The 17,671-nt window shown below is 36.2% G+C and overlaps 1 protein-coding gene across 33 annotated transcripts in view; it reads right to left on the bottom strand.

The window, feature by feature from the left end:
* Positions 1–17,671, bottom strand: part of LRRFIP2 (LRR binding FLII interacting protein 2) — a 121,550-nt gene that overhangs the window by 18,239 nt on the left and 85,640 nt on the right. For 23 of the 33 annotated variants that reach the window (XM_082412858.1, XM_082412827.1, XM_082412855.1 and 20 more), the window contains 2 exons: positions 6,247–6,339; positions 3,554–3,646 (listed from right to left, as the gene is read on the bottom strand). In XM_082412858.1, the coding sequence (XP_082268984.1) occupies positions 3,554–3,646; positions 6,247–6,339 (186 nt within the window). The remainder of the gene's footprint in view (positions 1–3,553; positions 3,647–6,246; positions 6,340–17,671) is intronic. The other 10 variants (XM_082412859.1, XM_082412835.1, XM_082412833.1 and 7 more) reach the window with 1 other exon arrangement.

Below are 17,671 nucleotides of genomic sequence, written 5' to 3'. Positions count from 1 at the left end.
AAACTGTCACTGTTTGCAGATGACATGATACTATAAATAGAGAATCCTAAAGATGCCACCAGAAAACTACTAGAGCTAATCAATGAATTTGGTAAAGTTGCAGGATACAAAATTAATGCACAGAAATCTCTTGCATTCCTATACACTAATGGTGAAAAATCTGAAAGGGAAATTAAGGAAACACTCCCATTTACCACTGCAACAAAAAGAATAAAATACCTAGGAATAAACCTACCTAGGGAGACAAAAGACCTGTATGCAGAAAACTATAAGACACTGATGAAAGAAATTAAAGATGATACCAACAGATGGAGAGATATACCATGTTCTTGGATTGGAAGAATCAGTATTGTGAAAATGAGTATACTATCCAAAGCAATCTACAGATTCAATGCAATCCCTATCAAATTACCAATGGCATTTTTTACGGAACTAGAACAAAAAATCTTAAAATTTGTATGGAGACACAAAAGACCCCGAATAGCCAAAGCAGTCTTGAGGGAAAAAAACGGAGCTGGAGAAATCAGACTCCCTGACTTCAGACTATACTATAAAGCAACAGTAATCAAGACAATATGGTACTGGCACAGAAACAGAAACATAGATCAACAGAACAAGATAAAAAGCTCAAAGATAAACCCACACACCTATGGTCAACTAATCTATGACAAAGGAGTCAAGGATATACAGTGGAGAAAAGACAGCCTCTTCAATAAGTGGTGCTGGGAAAACTGGACAGGTACATGTAAAAGAATGAAATTAGAACACTCCCTAACACCATACACAAAAAGAAACTCAAAATGGATTAGAGACCTAAATGTAAGACCAGACGCTATAAAACTCTTAGAGGAAAACATAGGAAGAACACTCTTTGACATAAATCACAGCAAGATCTTTTTTGATCCACCTCCTAGAGTAATGGAAATAAAAACAGAAATAAACAAATGGGACCTAATGAAACTTCAAAGCTTTTGCACAGCAAAGGAAACCATAAACAAGACGAAATGACAACCCTCAGAATGGGAGAAAATATTTACAAACGAATCAACGGACAAAGGATTAATCTCCAAAATATATAAACAGCTCACGCAGCTCAATATTAAAGAAACAGACAACCCAATCCAAAAATGGGCAGAAGACCTAAATAGACATTTCTCCAAAGAAGACATACAGATGGCCAAGAAGCACATGAAAAGCTGCTCAACATCACTAATTATTAGAGAAATGCAAATCAAAAGTACAATGAGGTGCCACCTCACACCAGTTAGAACGGGCGTCATCAGAAAATCTACAAACAACAAATGCTGGAGAGGGTGTGGAGAAAAGGGAACCCTCTTGCACTGTTGGTGGGAATGTAAATTGATACAGCCACCATGGAGAACAGCATGGAGGTTCCTTAAAAAACTAAAAATAAACTTACCATATGATCTAGCAATCCCACTACTGGGCATATACCCAGAGAAAACCATAATTCAAAAAGACACATGCACCCCAATGTTCAATGCAGCACTATTTACAATAGCCAGGTCATGGAAGCAACGTAAGTGCCCATCGACAGACGAATGGATAAAGAAGATGTGGTACATATATACAATGGAATACTACTCAGCCATAAAAAGGAACGAAATTGGGTCATTTGTTGAGCCGTGGATGGATCTAGACTGTCATACAGAGTGAAGTAAGTCAGAAAGAGAAAAACAAATATCGTATATTAACGCATGTATGTGAAACCTAGAAAAATGGTACAGATGAACCAGTTTGCAGGGCAGAAATTGAGACACAGATGTAGAGAACAAACGTATGGACACCAAGGGGGGAAAGCGGGGGGGTGGTGGTGGTGGTGTGATGAATTGGGCAATTGGAATTGACATGTATACACTGATGTGTATAAAACTGATAACTAGTAAGAACCTGCTGTATAAAAAAATAAATAAAATAAAATTCAAAAATTAAAAAAAAAAAGTGACACAGACACTAAGTAAGCAAATGCTGTTGGAAAAATGGCGCCAAAAAAAAAAAAAAGCCAAATGAACACGTTATTATATACTACATATAAAGAAGATACCCACTTATTCATTCAATAATACCAAGAAAATTTAAAAGTCAAATAATTTATACTGTAACCATCAGTACATCTTTTGGGTAGAAAAAATTTTTTGTTTTATTTTGAATAGCTATTGGACTGAAAGATTTGGGGGTTTTCTATGGCTGGTCCAAAATAATCAGTTTAATATGCTAAGATAAGTATACAAAATAGAAATCATGGACCTGCAGATCTGTGCTAAAGAAAATTATGTAAAACCCTAAAAGAAGCCCATTCTAAATCGTGACCAGATTTCAACTTAACTTTACAAATTACCTACTTTGTGCTATACACTTGTTCACATCTCATTTTAAATTGCCGAAGTAAAAAATTCAAATAGAATCAGTAGTTCACAGTCACAATTCAAAACTCTTAAGAGAGTTGTTAATTAATACCTCAGAAGGTTTTTCCAGCTTTAGATGGAATTTCAGGAACTTGGTTATTTTAGCATCAGAAACTCTAAAAGGTAGCTTTCTTTCTTTAAAACTTCTTGGTCTACCACACTTCAACAAGTAATTTTGTTTCCCAAGTGTCTACTGAGAGGATAGGGCCCTTGGAGGTGTGAAATGACCTGGATACCAGAATGTCCCTAACTATGGAGGGTGTGATCCGGAGGGCTTCACATCCACGCCTGTCCACCATAGGTGCTCTCAGGGATTTTGGCCAGCTTCTCCCTACCCCACCTAACCTCAGGTAGAAAGGAGGCTTCCTAACTATGTCTTCAGGCCAAGGGTTTCCTTCTCTCTTTTCCCTCCACGCTGCCCTTCCCTGACAAGTTAAGCCTCTGTGGAACAGAGAGCTCATATGCCATGAGGTGTAGGTGGCTGCCAGTCAAAAGGCCACAGTGGATGAACTGGCAGGGATATTTTCAGCTCCAGTGTCCTTGGAATCTACCTGAAGGGCTTAGCAAAAAGGCACTGAAGACTTTTTCCTTATCTGGGCCCCTGCTTTGGGGAGTTGCAAGGATATGATTAGAGGTGACATCATAGTTTGGCAGCTCCAGCAAATCTTACATTCCTATCCACTTCCGTAATTAAAATGATTTTAATCTCTTCCTATTTTATTCACCGAAGATTTATGGGATGCTAATAACTTTTCTCCCACCCCCTATCCTCTTGCTTCTTATCCAAATTCTTACAATGTAAGGATATCAAATTAGCCACAGAGTTTGAATTAAATGCCTGTGGCTGTTTCTGCATAAAAATCCTGGGGAAATAAAGAACAACTTCCTTAGAAAGTTCCTACTTGTAGGTTTTACAAGCCCAGAGTCAGCTGGAGAGAAGAGTTCTTTCCAGGCATAGGATCAGGTTTTCCCATGGAAGTTTCTGTCTTCTGCTTATTCATATTTCACTCTGTATAAATGCTCTAAAAATAGTCAAAGGACAGAATTTTAGGAATCTCTAAGTTAAATTTACATTGGTCTATTCCTCATCAATGAGCTTTGGGCCAAAGCCCAATTTCATCTCATACCCTAATGTTTTTATCTTTCCAAAGCAGTGTCTCCTGGAGTTCAAACACCTCTTTTGTCATGGTGTCTATTCTCTGCTGCATACGCTGATTCTCCTGCAGAGGAAAGGGGAAGAGAAGTAATAAAAGAGCAGAAAGAAAAGGAGGACGGGGTTAGAGGGAGGAAAACAGAACAAAAATAAAGCTGATAAAGAAACTTAACAAAAGCAGAAAGTCTGTGACCAACAGGAAGGATGACATCCAGTGTCTTAGAAGGAAAGACGACATCCAGCGTCTTGGCGCCGTGTCGCTATGACAGCAAGAGAGGGGACTGGGGGCAGCTGCTCCAACCACAGCTACGAGGCAGCAAGCCAGCTGGGGCTTCTGTGTACACCCAGCTCCACACATGTACTCTTCCTCTCATAAGTGCCTTTCCCCCAAACACTGGACAACTTACACTTTTAGAGAGGGAAATTCAGATTTCCTTATGAACAAATGATCCTTATCACAGACAACAAGCAGTAGTTTTGAACCTTATTTTTTTAAGAAGAACTAAAAAACTACAAGAGGGACATAGCTCAATCATTTTGAATTCCTGTTAGCAGAATCTATGATAGCAAGAACATCATAAATTACACATTTCACATCAGTTTTTAGAAAAACTAGATTTTTAGCATTTAGCAATTCTTAACTCTTCTGACTAGGCACTGATGCTCAATTTATACTCTCTTATATTTAGCAGGTTCTTTTATGCATTATTGGTAAATTATCATCTTCCACTTTCCCTACTCATACATTTCTCATCTACTTTACCACGTGGTTCTCCATTCTAAAGACCAAAAAAACATTATTTTGGCATAGTCAGGATTCTTCAGTTATAAGTAAATGTGCATATTAACATCTGAAGGATGTTAACTCTAAACATAAAAAATACTTAAAACTAAGGTTTTAAAAGTTTGTACACCCAGCACCCTGGGCTTTTAAATTGGAAACCATACTGACAAATTGTAAAAATCAAGCATTAAAATAGCTCTTAAATGCAATCATCAAACTAAAAACTAGAACACTTAACCAATTCTAACATAAGTTACTGAATTTGAGAAGCAGCTCCCAAATTAGTTTTATTATTCTTTGGAAATCATATGGGGAAAAGTACATATTTTAATTAGAAAAAGAAATAACAAGTGGCTGGCATATTGACACACACAAAAGAGGACAAAAAGGGAGAAGAATTCACGTGATTTTTAACTGCCAGCAGGATACAGAGTTTGGATAATATGCTTCTTGCCATATATGGAAAAACTAAGACAACTAACTTCACATGTAATCTGATATTTTCAAAGGGTTATCTGTGTTTGCATTTAGAATTCAAAAATTCTATCTGCTTTCAGCAGGCTATGTTCAATTCAATTATTCTCAAGAATGACAAAAAAAGTAACACGAATCCACAAAAAGAGTCACTTCTTTTCTTCTATTAAATGGTTTTTAAAGTCATTTATAGGGGGAGAGATTAAGTGAGGCAGGCCCATGGGGGAAGAGAAAAAGAGGGACGGAAGGGGGGGGTGGTTCTGAAGGACGAGGGACAGGGCTGAGTTGAGCGTGATGCATGTGGCATCTCCGGGGTTGTCAAGAGCTGGTCTTCCTGGGACTTCCCTGGTGGTGCAGTGGTAAAGAATCCACCTTCCAATGCAGGGGACACAGGTTCGATCCCTGGTCGGGATACTAAGATCCCACACGCCCGAGGCAACTAAGCCCACGTGCCACAACTACTGAGCCCACGCACCCTGGAGCCCACGTGCCACAACTAGAGAGAGAAAACCCGCGTGCCACAACTAGAGAAGCCCATGCGCCACAACGAAGAGCCTGTGTGCTGCAGTGAAGACCTGACGCAGCCAAAAAATAAAAAATAATTTAAAAAATGAATCAGAAATAGATTATTTAAAAAAAAAAATCTGCCTTCCTGATATCACCACGGCATCAACACTAAGTTAACATTAGACATGCTTGATAACCTCACCAAGAAAGTGAGCATGACCCCTTCCCAACAAACCTCACCCCATATTTATAAATAATGACAATCTCAGGAGGAAAACCACATTTAAAGAAAAACAGAGATGCATGCAAGCTGGCAGGCACACAAGGACGATACATGCTTTCAAAGATTTCTTGGAGTCCCACACTCCTCCTTCCCTCCTAGGATGTTGCTGTGGCCCTCAGAGCTCCTCCACCTCAGGAACCTGAGTCACAGCCCTGGGCAACCTTCACCTTTTGTCTGCTACCAGGCGTCTTGACACAATTTCTTCTTTTCACTTAGCCATCTCAGAAATGCACCTACCTGAGTGACGATCAAACTTCTTATTCCCCAAGAATCATGTCCCCAGATATAACATTCACTACATCCCAAAGAATCACGGTACTCTGTAATGTTTCCTTTTGCCCATTTCCTAAGATATCTTTAGGAAACAATATGCTTAGGAATAAAAGACAATTATAAAAGCTTCTGCTATTAAAAGGCGAAATATTTATAGGGTTCACAGTATTAACTTTTTAAGCCTGCCTTCATGTTTCACGTTTGTAAGATTTTAGGGTACAGCCAAATGTGAAGAGACAAGTTTGTTTGTGGCATTTTAACTCCCTTCCCTCCCAACACACATGCCCTCATCCAATTCAGTGCATTTTTTTCCAAAATTAAGTATTTCCACAGTTCATGTACATACCTCAATAAGCTCATCTCTTTGTCGGAGGCCTTCTTTAAGTTCATCCATCTTATGCTGTAGCACACTACACGTATGTTTCTGCCTTTCTAACTCCTGTTATTAAACAAATGATACGGTTAACACAGATCATGGCACATGACAGACTGAAACATCTACAATATACCATTAAGCAGCTAAGTGTGATCTCCAGAAACACACCTGCACTGCCCATGTATTGTTAACTTAGAAAAATTCTGTATTCTTTGGAAAGGCTCTGAAAATTCTCAATTTTCATCTCATACGATTATATATCTAGACAACCCAAACTAATCAATGGCAAAATTACAATGAACAATGAAATGACTTTGTAAAGTAACAGGTAATAAAATTAACATACAAAATTCAATAATCATCACAGATCAAAATGAAACCTAGAGAGAAGATATAATAAACACAATATCAAAAAATAAAATAAATACATACATGTAAAATTACAAGATATACCCAAAATAGATATGAGGAAAATTATATAAAACATTCCTGGAAAACAGAGAAGTAGGACTGAACAAATGGAAAGGCATCTTCTTGGATGAAAAGACTCAGCATCACAAAAATACCTGTTTTGCCCTAAATTAATCTATACATTTAATGCAGTCCAAATAAAAATACCATCAGGTTTTTCTCATCAGAGTAAGACAAGTTGATTATAAAGTTTATTTGGAAGAAAAACAAGAAAAAAAAAGCTAGAAAAACACAAAATGAAAACGAAGAAAGCTAACCTTACTAGATATTAAAACATATTATAAGGATTATACAATTAAAACAATGTTGTAATGGCTCATGAATACAGACCAATGGAGTAGAATAGAAAATCCAGAAATAGACCCAATTACATATACAAGTACATTAAACAACAATAAAACAAAGAGAGCAGCTCAAATCAATGAGAAAAGATAGACTTTTAAATGAGTAATGTTGGTCTAACTGGATATACACATGGAAAAAGAAAATTGGAACCAAACTTCGTACCATACACCAGAACAAATGCACAGAAAGAAAAGAGAGAGAGAAAGACAGGCAGAGACAGAGAGAGAGAGAGAAAGAAGAAAGGAAGTAAGAACATACAGTTACTAGAGAAAAGATGAGTGAACTGCTATAACCAAGGAGCAGGTAAGAATTACCAAAAAATGACTCAAAAATCCACAAGCAAGAAGGGGAAAGGGGTAACAAATAAGACTACATAAAAATTAAAACTTTTGAATGGCAAAAAACACTATAAGCAAAGCAAAAAGACAAATGACAATAAAAAATTTTTATAATTTATATTTACTATCTTTCCATATAGAGAGCCTCTAAAATTAGAAATAAAGAGGAAAAAACCCACTATTATATAGAACAATAGGCTAAAAAAATGGACAGTTCACAGAGAAAGAAACAAATTGCTTTGAATATGAAAAGATGCCCATGCTAAGGGAAATGTAAATTAAAACTGTATTTCTCACTGAAACACCAGTAAGAGTCCAAAAACTTGACAATATACTCAGGGAAAAGTAGTGTGGAGAAGGAAACAGACCCTCTCATTTGTGGGAATGCAAAATTGTATAACCCCTACAAAGGAGAATTTGTTATATCTAGCAGGATTACCACACCTTTTGACCTGGCAAACTCACTTTTCTGACTCCCATAGATACCAGCAAAAATACAGAAAGACCTATGCAGTACATTCGTCTTTGTAGGACTATTTTTAACAGCAAGAGACTGCAAACAACTCAAACGTCCATTAATAGGGAACTGGTGGAATAAACTATAGTACAATGGAATAAGTGTACAGTGATAAGAAAAGAACAAGGAAGCGCTCTCTATACTACAATCATCAGGTGATGAAATCCAGATGCAGAACAATATAGTATGCTTCCATTTTCTAAGAATGGAGGGATACAAATATGTGTGTGTGTGTGTGTGTGTGTATATATATATGTGCACATAAACACACAAACACACACATACATGTTTTTGAATGGCAAAAAAATGTTTTCTTAAGATTAAAAAAAAATGGAAGGATAAACCATTTAATTAAAAAAATTTCCTTAGGCAGTCTACCTGAAAAAGTATTCAGAGTAATGATAGTAAAGATGATCCAAAATCTTGGAAATAGAATGGAGAAAATACAAGAAACGTTTCACAAGGACCTAGAAGAACTAAACAGCAAACAAACAATGATGAACAACACAATAAATGAAATTAAAAATTCTCTAGAAGGAATCAACAGCAGAATAACTGAGGCAGAAGAACGGATAAGTGACCTGGAAGATAAAACAGTGGAAATAACTACTGCAGAGTAGAATAAAGAAAAAAGAATGAAAAGAATTGGGACAGTCTCAGAGACCTCTGGGACAACATTAAATGCACCAACATTTGAACTATAGGGGTCCCAGAAGAAGAAGAGAAAAAGAAAGGGACTGAGAAAATATTTGAAGAGATTACAGTTGAAAACTTCCCTAATATGGGAAAGTAAATAGTCAAGTCCAGGAAGCATAGAGAGTCCCATACAGGATAAATCCAAGGAGAAACATGCCAAGACACATATTAATCAAACTATCAAAAATTAAATACAAAGAAAAAATATTAAAAGCAGTAAGGGAAAAGCAACAAATAACATAGAAGGGAATCCCCATTAAGTTTAACAGCTGATCTTTCAGCAGAAACTCTGCAAGCCAGAAGGGAGTGGCAGGACATATTTAAAGTGATGAAAGGGAAAAACCTACAACCAAGATTACTCTACCCAGCAAGAATCTCATTCAGATTCGACAGAGACATGAAAACCTTTACAGACAAGCAAAAGCTAAGAGAATTCAGCACCACCAAACCAGCTTTACGACAAATGCTAAAGGAACTTCTCTAGGCAGGAAACACAGGAGGAGTAAAAGACCTACAAAAACAAACGCAAAACAATTAAGAAAATGGTAATAGGAACATACATATCGATAACTACCTTAAATGTAAATGGATTAAATGCTCCAACCAAAAGACATAGGCTAGCTGAATGGATACAAAAACAAGACCTGTATATATGCTGTCTACAAGAGACCCACTTTAGACCTAGGAACACATACAGACTGAAAGTGAGGGGATGGAAAAAGATATTCCATGCAAATGGAAATCAAAAGAAAGCTGGAGTAGCAATTCTCATAGCAGACAAAATAGACTTTAAAATAGACTATTACAAGAGACAAAGAAGGACACTACATAATGATCAAGGGATCAATCCAAGAAGAAGATACAATAATTGTAAATATTTATGCACCCAACATAGGAGCACCTCAAAACATAAGGCAAATTCTAACAGCCATAAAAGGGGAAATCGAGAGTAACACAATCATAGTACAGGACTTTAACACCCCACTTTCACCATTGGACAGATCATCCAAAATGAAAATAAATAAGGAAACACAAGCTTTAAATGATACATTAAACAAGATGGACTTAATTGATATTTATAGACATTCCATCCAAAAACAAAAGAATACACTTTCTTCTCAAGTGCTCATGGAACATTCTCCAGGATAGACCATATCTTGGGTCATAAATCAAGCCTTGGTAAATTTAAGAAAATTGAAATCATATCAAGTATCTTTTCCGACCACAACGCTATGAGACTAGATATCAATTACAGGAAAAAAAATCTGTAAAAAATACAAACACATGGAGGTTAAACAATACATTACTAAATAACCAAGAGATCGCTGAAGAAATCAAATAGGAAATAAAAAATACCTACACACAAATGACAATGAAAACACAATGACCCAAAACCTATGGGATGCAGCAAAAGCAGTTCTAAGAGGGAAGTTTATAGCAATACAATCCTACCTCAAGAAACAAGAAACATCTCAAATAAACGACCTAATCTTACATGTAAAGCAATTAGAGAAAGAAGAACAAAAAAACCCCAAAGTTAGCAGAAGGAAAAAAATCATAAAGATCAGAGCAGAAATAAATGAAATAGAAACAAAGAAAACAATAGCAAAGATCAATAAAGCTAAAAGTTGGTTCTTTGAGAAGGTAAACAAAATTGATAAACCATTAGCCAGACTCATCAAGAAAAAGAGGGAGAGGACTCAAATCGATAAAATTAGAAATGAAAAAGGAGAAGTTATGACACCACAGAAATACAAAGCATCCTAAGAGACTGTTACAAGCAACTCTATGCCAATAAAATGAATAACCTGGAAGAAATGGACAAATTCTTAGAAAGGTATAACCTTCCAAGACGGAACCAGGAAGAAATAGAAAATATGAACAGACCAATCACAAGTAATGAAATTGAAACTGTGATTAAAAATCTTCCAACAAACAAAAGTCCAGGACCAGATGGCTTCACAGGTGAATTCTATCAAACATTTAGAGAAGAGCTAACACTCATCCTTCTCAAACTCTTCCAAAAAATTGCAGAGGAAGGAACACTCCCAAACTCATTCTATGAGGCCACCATCACCCTGATACCAAAACCAGACAAAGATACTACAAAAAAAAGAAAATTACAGACCAATTATCACTGATGAATATAGATACAAAAATCCTCAACAAAATACTAGCAAACAGAATCCAACAACACATTAAAAGGATCATACACCATGATCAAGTGGGATTTATCCCAGGGATGCAAGGATTCTTCAATATACGCAAATCAATCAATGTGATACATCATATTAACAAATTGAAGAATAAACACCATATGATCATCTCAATAGATGCAGAAAAAGCTTTTGACAAAATTCAGCACCCATTTACGATAAAAACTCTCCAGAAAGTGGGCATAGAGGGAACCTACCTCAACATAATAAAGGCCATATACAACAAACCCACAGCAAACATCATTCTCAATGGTGAAAAACTGAAAGCATTTCCTCTAAGATCAGGAACAAGACAAGGATGTCCACTCTCGCCACTATTATTCAACATAGTTTTGGAAGTCCTAGCCACGGCAATCAGAGAAGATAAAGAAATAAAAGGAATACAAATTGGAAAAGAAGAAGTAAAACTGTCACTGTCTGCAGATGACATGATACTATATACACAGAGAATCCTAAAGATGCCACCAGAAAACTACTAGAGCTAATCAATGAATTTGGTAAAGTTGCAGGATACAAAATTAATGCACAGAAATCTCTTGCATTCCTATACACTAATGATGAAAAATCTGAAAGGGAAATTAAGGACACTCCCATTTACCATTGCAACAAAAAGAATAAAATACCTAGGAATAAACCTACCTAGGGAGACAAAAGACCTGTATGCAGAAAACTATAAGACACTGATGAAAGGAATTAAAGATGATACCAACAGATGGAGAGATATACTATGTTCTTGGATTGGAAGAATCAGTATTGTGAAAATGACTATACTACCCAAAGCAATCTACAGATTCAATGCAATCCCTATCAAATTACCAGTGGCATTTTTTACGGAACTAGAACAAAAAATCTTAAAATTTGTATGGAGACACAAAAGACCCCGAATAGCCAAAGCAGTCTTGAGGGAAAAAAACGGAGCTGGAGGTATCAGACTCCCTGACTTCAGACTATACTATAAAGCAACAGTAATCAAGAAAATATGGTACTGGCACAAAAACAGAAACATAGATCAATGGAACAAGATAGAAAGCCCAGAGATAAACCCACACACCTATGGTCAACTAATCTACGACAAAGGAGTCAAGGATATACCGTGGAGAAAAGACAGCCTCTTCAATAAGTGGTGCTGGGAAAACTGGACAGGTACATGTAAAAGAATGAAATTAGAACACTCCCTAACACCATACACAAAAAGAAACTCAAAATGCATTAGAGACCTAAATGTAAGACCAGACGCTATAAAACTCTTAGAGGAAAACATAGGAAGAACACTCTTTGACATAAATCACAGCAAGATCTTTTTTGATCCACCTCCTAGAATCATGGAAATAAAAACAAAAATAAACAAATGGGACCTAATGAAACTTCAAAGCTTTTGCACAGCAAAGGAAACCATAAACAAGACGAAATGACAACCCTCAGAATGGGAGAAAATATTTACAAACGAATCAACAGGCAAAGGATTAATCTCCAAAATATATAAACAGCTCATGCAGCTCAATATTAAAGAAACAGACAACCCAATCCAAAAATGGGCAGAAGACCTAAATAGACATTTCTCCAAAGAAGACATACAGATGGCCAAGAAGCACATGAAAAGCTGCTCAACATCACTAATTATTAGAGAAATGCAAATCAAAAGTACAATGAGGTGCCACCTCACACCAGTTAGAATGGGCGTCATCAGAAAATCTACAAACAACAAATGCTGGAGAGGGTGTGGAGAAAAGGGAACCCTCTTGCACTGTTGGTGGGAATGTAAATTGATACAGCCACTATGGAGAACAGCATGGAGGTTCCTTAAAAAACTAAAAATAAAATTACCATATGATCTAGCAATCCCACTACTGGGCATATACCCAGAGAAAACCATAATTCAAAAAGACACATGCACCCCAATGTTCAATGCAGCACTATTTACAATAGCCAGGTCATGGAAGCAACGTAAGTGCCCATCGACAGACGAATGGATAAAGAAGATGTGGTACATATATACAATGGAATATTACTCAGCCATAAAAAGGAAGGAAATTGGGTCATTTGTTGAGACGTGGATGGATCTAGAGACTGTTATACAGAGTGAAGTAAGTCAGAAAGAGAAAAACAAATATCGTCTATTAACACATATATGTGGAACCTAGAAAAATGGTACAGATGAACCGGTTTGCAGGGCAGAAATTGAGACACAGATGTAGAGAACAAATGTATGGACACCAAGGGGGGAAAGGGAGGGGGGTGGTGGTGTGATGAATTGGGAGATTGGGATTGATATGTAAACACTGATGTGTATAAAACTGATGACTAGTAAGAACCTGCTGTATAAAAAAATAAATAAAATTTAAAAATTAAAGAAAAAAAACAACAACTACAATGAGGTATCACCTCACACCGGTCAGAATGGCCATCATCAAAAAATCTACAAACAATAAATGCTGTAGAGGGTGTGGAGAAAAGGGAACCCTCTTGTACGTTGGTGGGAATGTAAATTGATACAGCCACTATGGAGAACAGTTAAAAAACTAAAAATAGAACTACTATACGACCCAGCAATCCCACTACTGGGCATATACCCTGAGAAAACCATAATTCAAAAAGAGTCATGTACCACAGTGTTTACTGCAGCTCTATTTACAATAGCCAGGACATGGAAGCAACCTAAGTGTCCATCGACAGAGGAATGGATAAAGATGTGGCACATATATACAATGGCATTTTACTTAGCCACCAAAGAAATGAAACTGAGTTATTTGTAGTGAGGTGCATGGACTTAGAGACTGTCATACAGAGTGAAGTAAGTTAGAAAGAGAGAAACAAATACTGTATGCTAACACATATATATGGAATCTAAAAAAAAAAAACAAAAAAAAATCGGTTCTGAAGAACATAGGGGCAGGACAGGAATAAAGATGCAGACGTAGAGCATGGACTTGAGGACACGGGGAGGGGGAAGGGTAAGCTGGGATGAAGTGAGAGAGTGGCATGGACATATATATACTACCAAATGTAAAACAGGATATGTAGTATGAAAGAATTATTATTATTAGCTAGTGGGAAGCAGCCACATAGCACAGGGAGATCAGCTCGGTGCTTTGTGACCACCTAGCGGGGTGGGGTAGGAAGGGTGGGAGGGAGACGCAAGAGGGAGGAGATATGGGGATATATGTGTACATATAGCTGATTTACTTTGTCATAAAGCAGAAACTAATACACCATTGTAAAGCAATTATACTCCAATAAATATGTTAAAAAAATTTCCTTAAGGAAGGAAGAAATCAGGATGAAGAGAAAGAGACAAAAGACTGACTTCTTTGAATACATTTTCTTTATTGATTTGATTCAGATCTGTGTAAATAATTCACAAAATTGTAAAACAAAAGTAAATTTAAAAGCAATTCATTGTGGAAGCAACCCAAGTTTCCATCAACAGATGAATGGATAAACAAAATGTGGTACATAAATACAGTGGAATAGTATTCAGGAAGGAAATTCTGACACATGCTACGACATGAATGAATGCTGAGGACATTATGCTAAGTTACATAAACCAGTAACAAAAAGACAAATATTATATGATTCCACTTATATCAGGTACCTAGAAGAGTCAAACTCACAGAGACAGAGAGTAGAATGGTGGTTGTGAGGAGCTGGAGGAGGAGGAATTGGGGAGTTGTTTAATGGGTACAGAGTTTCAGTTTTGCAAGATGAAAAGTTCTGGAGATCTGTTACACAACGATGTGAATAAACATTACTGAAATGTGCACTTTAAAATGGTTAAGATGGTAGATTTTGTCATATGCTTTTACCAGAACTAAAAGTAATTTCATAATAAAAATTTAAAAAGCAATTCCTAAGTATTGAAAATAAAATGTAGTGAACCTAGCTATATATGTCCAGTTAGTAGTATAAGCACAGAGAAACTATTTCAAGTAACTTTTAAAAACAACGGTTGTACTATACATAACCTAGAAGCAAAATAACAACCAAACAGAAAAACAAACAAAAGAACTTTTAACTATTTTCAGTAATTATACTGTTGGTGGTAATGTTGGTATTGCTATTCTAGGTATTGTGGGACAAAGCAACGAAAATAGACTATAACATAATTACTAGCGTCCCTAGTGACTCTGAGAACTGGGAGTGGTAGTGTGGGAAGAAGGAGATATACATATATAAGACAGAAGAGGTCAAGTAAAAGCCCTACATCCTGAATATAAACTAGAACTATAAGCATAACATATTTTGACTTTAAAAACAAAAAAAATACCCCATATACATATTTCCCTGATATAACCACTAAAAAGGTCTATAAACAGTTACCATCTTGGTGGCAAGTACACCCCTAGCACCCACATTGCTCCACTAAAAGAGAACCAGGGCTCCTTGTAATAACAGCTGATTTCAGGTCTGGAGCAGGAAATGTACCAGACGAGTCCAGAACACTTACTTGTGCTAGACAGCAAAGAAGCTATCACAACCAATTAGACTCACATCAAAATTAGTTGGGAATCAACCTGAAGATGTTCACATTAGTTAAAGGTGGGACAACCTGAAAATCAATAAGAATAAAAGCTACAATGGATTGAAATCATCAAATGCTTGAATTCTTGCCTTCATAATGATTTTTTTAAAAATAATTGGGCACTATGAGAAGATGCCAAACAACCAGTTCCTTATTTTGAAAACTTATAAACAAAGGAAAAGAATCAAGTTTTTATCTTGCTTTTCCTATGTAAACTGTCTCATTGAGTAATAAGAGATGAGGGGAAATTTCTCTTTAAAGATGGACTTACACTAATAAATAAAGCATAGGAAAGTGAAAAGACAACCCATGGAATGGCAGAAAATATTTGCCAACCATGTATCTGATAAGGAACTTGTATCTAGAATATACAAACTCTAACAATGCAGTAACACAAAGATAATCCAATTTAAAAATGGGCAAAGGATCTGAACAGACATTTCTCCAAAGAAGATGTACAAAGAGTCAGTAAGCGTATCAAAATATACTTGAAATCATTAGTCATCAGGGAGATGCAAAGCAAAACCGCACCTGCTAGAATGGCTAGGAAAAAACTCAGATAAAAACAAGTGTTGGTGAGGATGTGGAGAAATCAGAACCTGCTCACACTTGCATACACTTGCTGGAGGGAATGGTGCAGTCGCTTTGGAAAAGGGTCTGATTAGTCCTCAAATGGTTAAACATAGAGTTGCCATATGGCCCAGCAATTCCACTCCTAGGTGTATATGTAAGAGAAAGAAAGACTTATGTCCACACAAGAACTTGTACACAAATGTTTACAGCAGCGTTATTCATCATAGACAAAAAGTGAAAAAACACCAGATGTCCATCAACACATGAATGGATAAACAAAATGTGGTATACCTATACAATGGACTATCATTAGGTCATAAATAGGAATGAAGTACTGATGTATGCACCATACAGGTGAACTTGAAAATATTAACCAAAGTGAAAGAAGTCAATTATAAAAGACTACAAATTATATGATTCCATTAATATGAAAGTCTAGAAAAGGGAAATCTATAGAGACAGAAAGTAGAATAGTGGTTACTTAGGGCTCAGGGGAGTGAGAGATAGCTAAAGGGTACAGGATTGCTTTCTGACGTGATGAAATATTCTAAAATTGTGGTGATGGTTGAATTTGTCTGTGAAGATACAAAAAAACCACTGAATTGTACACTTAAGATGGATGAAGTGTATGGTATGTGAATTATATCTCAATAAAACTGTTTTAAAACAATAAAAGAAAATGAAAGAAAACAGTAATGATACAATTAGAATATCTCATTTTGCAACCCCTAATCAACTAATGGATATAAGTATCCAGCTACAGCATCACAGAGAGAGGTGCCATACATCTGGGCCTCCTGAAGGGTTTAGTCTACTTCTCTATGAAGTAGACTAAACCCGTATTTGATTAAACCTCTAAACCTAACTAACTATTTACAGGAAATACAGAGGAAAAAGAAGCATGGTAAAGAACGACAGTAATTAAACAGCAAAATCCCCAAGACTGTCAGAAACTGTTAAAAGAAAAGCAATCCAGTTTCTTCAACACATAAATTGCAAGGGAAAAATGGAGGTGATAGGAAACCTATAAATAAAAACAGACTTATAAGACATGACAACTAATTCCAATGTGTGGAACTTATCTAGATCCTGATTGTTTTTTTAAGTGTGAAAAAGAACAATCATTTATGACATTGAGACAACTGAAATTTTAACAATGACAGGATATGCAGTATGAAAGAATTATTATTAATTTTTCAGATGTGAAATGGTCTTGTGGTTATATTTTAAAAAAAGAGAGTCCATGTCATTTAAATTCATATTAAACTCATATTAAAATGTGGGGTATTTAGGACTTGCTTCAAATAATGTGAGTGGGGGAAGTAGACAGGGCAAAATTGGCCATACATTGATGGTTTGTTAGGGGTAGGTAATGGGTTCAGGAGAGCTTGTTATAATCTTCTTCTTTTTTTTTTTGTATGTTTAAAATCTGCCATAAAAGATTTTATTAAATCTCAGATAAGCTTAAAAAAAAAAAAAAAAGGAAAAAAATTCCCTACTATAATGAATAGCTATTAAGAAAAGAATAATACACCTGAGACATTCCTCATCAGGCATTCTGTCCCTGAAGTAGGTACAGAGACAATATTTAAGATGCAGTTACCATAATTCCAGCAGAAAACACTAAAGACATTTTGAAAAATGGTATGATTATCATTCTCTAACCTCACCATCTGCTGCTATAATGAAACATACCAGAGTGCCTGACCTCTTTGTATGT

This window comes from Balaenoptera physalus (genome assembly GCF_965194825.1).
Source record: "Balaenoptera physalus genome assembly, chromosome: 11".
Lineage (NCBI taxonomy): Eukaryota > Metazoa > Chordata > Mammalia > Artiodactyla > Balaenopteridae > Balaenoptera > Balaenoptera physalus.
Note: the sequence above shows the minus strand (reverse complement) of the source record. Positions and strands in the feature narration are given on the sequence as shown.